The 2,381-nt window shown below is 49.9% G+C and overlaps 1 protein-coding gene across 1 annotated transcript; it reads right to left on the bottom strand.

The window, feature by feature from the left end:
* Positions 1 to 279: 279 nt before the first annotated feature.
* On the bottom strand, positions 280 to 2,381 carry LOC115628861 (vanin-like protein 2). Its single transcript, XM_030525112.1, has 2 exons — positions 2,302 to 2,381; positions 280 to 1,960 (listed from the first exon to the last, which is right to left on the bottom strand). The coding sequence occupies exons 1-2, from the start codon at positions 2,371 to 2,373 to the stop codon at positions 332 to 334; spliced, it is 1,701 nt and encodes a 566-aa protein (XP_030380972.1). The 5' UTR covers positions 2,374 to 2,381; the 3' UTR covers positions 280 to 331.

Here is a 2,381-nt window from a genome sequence, read left to right as displayed (position 1 = left end):
TCATTATGAACAGCGATGACTGTTGCATGAGCAGCGACAGCACTGCCGATGTTGAAGCCAATGCCGATGCCGACGCCGACGTTGACGATGACGATGACGTCGGCTACCTGTTGGAAGTGCTCAACACGCTGGCCATGCGTGCGGGTCGGCGCACGCGCTGGAAGAAACTCTACACATGCAGCCGACGCACAGCCGACAAATGACTAGCGGGGGGGTGGCGTGGGAGGTTGTGCAGTGCGAGAAGGAAGCCTGAACGGCGGAAAATTCAAAAACAAAAAATTAAATCTGAGCAACAAAAATCGGTTTATTCAATGCAAGGCGCACAACAAGCTCAGCATAACAGCATAACGAAGCCAGTCAGGAAGAGAGCGAACGTGGAGAGGAAAGCAGAAACAGCTGCTACGCCGGTACCGTTGGTAGTGCCGTTAGCATTAGGGCTGCCTCCAGTTCCAGTGCTAGAGCTGCCAGGGTGCATATGATCCAAGTTGTGCAAGCTTGGCAACTCGGTATAATAGTTCGCCCAAATGCCGAAGGTGAGCAGATCGTTTTTGGGCGCTGTTAATACCATTTGTACTGAAGTATTGCCGGAAGGACCCTGCTTCTCTGTCCAGCTATACTGGGCCACGGGTAGCGGCAACATGACACCATCGACAGTGCTGGGCATGATGAGGCGACGAGGGGCGGCCGGAAAAATTGCACTAACATTGATGGCACTGAAGTAATATTCATTAGCCACCTGGATGCTGCCAGGAAAGATGCGACCGCAGCTCGCCAGCTCGGCATCTGTGCAAGCGAATAGGGCGCAGACGGCCTGCTCGCTGCGATCGACCCGGATGAACGTTGTCTCGTCGCCAAAGTAGGCGGCCAGGCGATACCGATAAGCACTGTGATCACTGGGCAGGCCACTAAACTGCCGAGCTACATCGAACTCGCAACAAAATTCAGAGGGTTTGTGGCAGAGTCGACGCTGCTCGCTTCTAAAGTCCGAAGGCAACAACTCCGTGCTAAACAGATCCACATTATAGTCACGAAAGAGTCCCAGTTTTGTATAACGCGGGGTCACCTGACGCGGTTGGAACAGCGGGAGCACCTCTGCCGGTAGCTCTGCCACAGGCACTCCATTTGCACGACGCTTAGGCAAGCGTGCCTTGAGCAGAATCTTCGTTGAATTCTCGTAAATAGCCGCAATCAGGCGGCCGGCGCGACCCGCATAGATGCCCGAGCCTGTGGTGCGCGTTTCGGGTTTGCTGCCATCGGCCGCCAGCAGATTGACATTATTGGCAAAGGCCCATCCCTCCTGAAGCTGCACAGCCGTGAGGAATGGCAGCTCAGAGAACCAGTAGGTAGAATAGATAATGTCCGTGATATTGAGCTCGCGCACTAGCTTCAAGGCTGGCTCATAGAACAGCATATCGAAACAGATGAAGGTTCCAAACGTTACGCCAAAGTCAGTGGTAAAGGTAACCACATCTGGCGTTTGTAGCACAGCTCGTGAATAATACTCGTTGCGCCAAAGGTGCGTTTTACGGTATCGTGCAATGACACGACCCTGCCGATCGAACACCACATTGGTATTGAAATACTGCACCCCGCTGGCCGGACAGGGATTAAGTGTGGGGTCGCCCAAATCCTTGCCACACTTTTGCTTCTCCAACACATTCAAGAGCACGTAAATTCCTCTTGAACGCACAGCACAAGAAAGCTCTACAAAAAAGGTGTCATAGTCTGGAGATACGCACGGCGAAATGTTAAGTTTCGGATCGGGCACATAGGTTGCTGTGTCCAAACCATTTAGAACGTACTCGGGAAAAACGAGTATGTCTAGGTCGGCCGCATCGTTTGACTCGATAATGGAAATGAAATCGTTGGCTGCCGCTGAGGTGCGTTGGTTAACCGTACCCTCCAGCAAGGGGAACTCCACAACGCCAGCATGGTATGTGTCATCCGTCATCAAGGAACGCTACGATGGTAAAAAGAAATTGTGATCAACTGCTTTCTTCCCTGCCTAGGAGGTACCACTGTTTAACATTTTAACTATTGGTAATTATATTAATACGAACGGTTCTTAAAACACACAATTACCCAATTAGATTCATTTTCGACTACACATTACGGCATAGTATTACTAGTTTAGTATTAGTATAGAGAATATAATCCTTGACAGAAACTAATCAATATTTAGAACAAGCTAAAAGTTGCATACAGCCTCGATTAAAATACGAAAAAAAAATCCTGCGTATATTGGGTTGAGATCAACTACCCTTGTATTTACACGGATTTATTGTAATTAAATAATTATACCTGACTGAAGCCCACGGAGATTGTGGCCAGGCACAGGGCTAAAAGCAGCAAGTTACCACGATCTGCGTGCATTTTGCGCC

The sequence above is a fragment of the Scaptodrosophila lebanonensis genome, unplaced genomic scaffold (genome assembly GCF_003285725.1).
Source record: "Scaptodrosophila lebanonensis strain 11010-0011.00,11010-0021.00 unplaced genomic scaffold, SlebRS2 tig00000129-arrow-arrow-pilon, whole genome shotgun sequence".
Taxonomy (NCBI): domain Eukaryota; kingdom Metazoa; phylum Arthropoda; class Insecta; order Diptera; family Drosophilidae; genus Scaptodrosophila; species Scaptodrosophila lebanonensis.
This window is presented reverse-complemented; position numbering and strand designations above follow the sequence as displayed.

Excerpts from the sequence above, each read along its gene's own strand:
- LOC115628861 (XM_030525112.1), bottom strand. The coding sequence starts at position 2,373 with ATGCACGCAGATCGTGGTAACTTGCTGCTTTTAGCCCTGTGCCTGGCC. Across the intron at positions 1,961-2,301 it reads TCTCCGTGGGCTTCAGTCAG|CGTTCCTTGATGACGGATGA; the intron begins GTATAATTATTT and ends TTACCATCGTAG.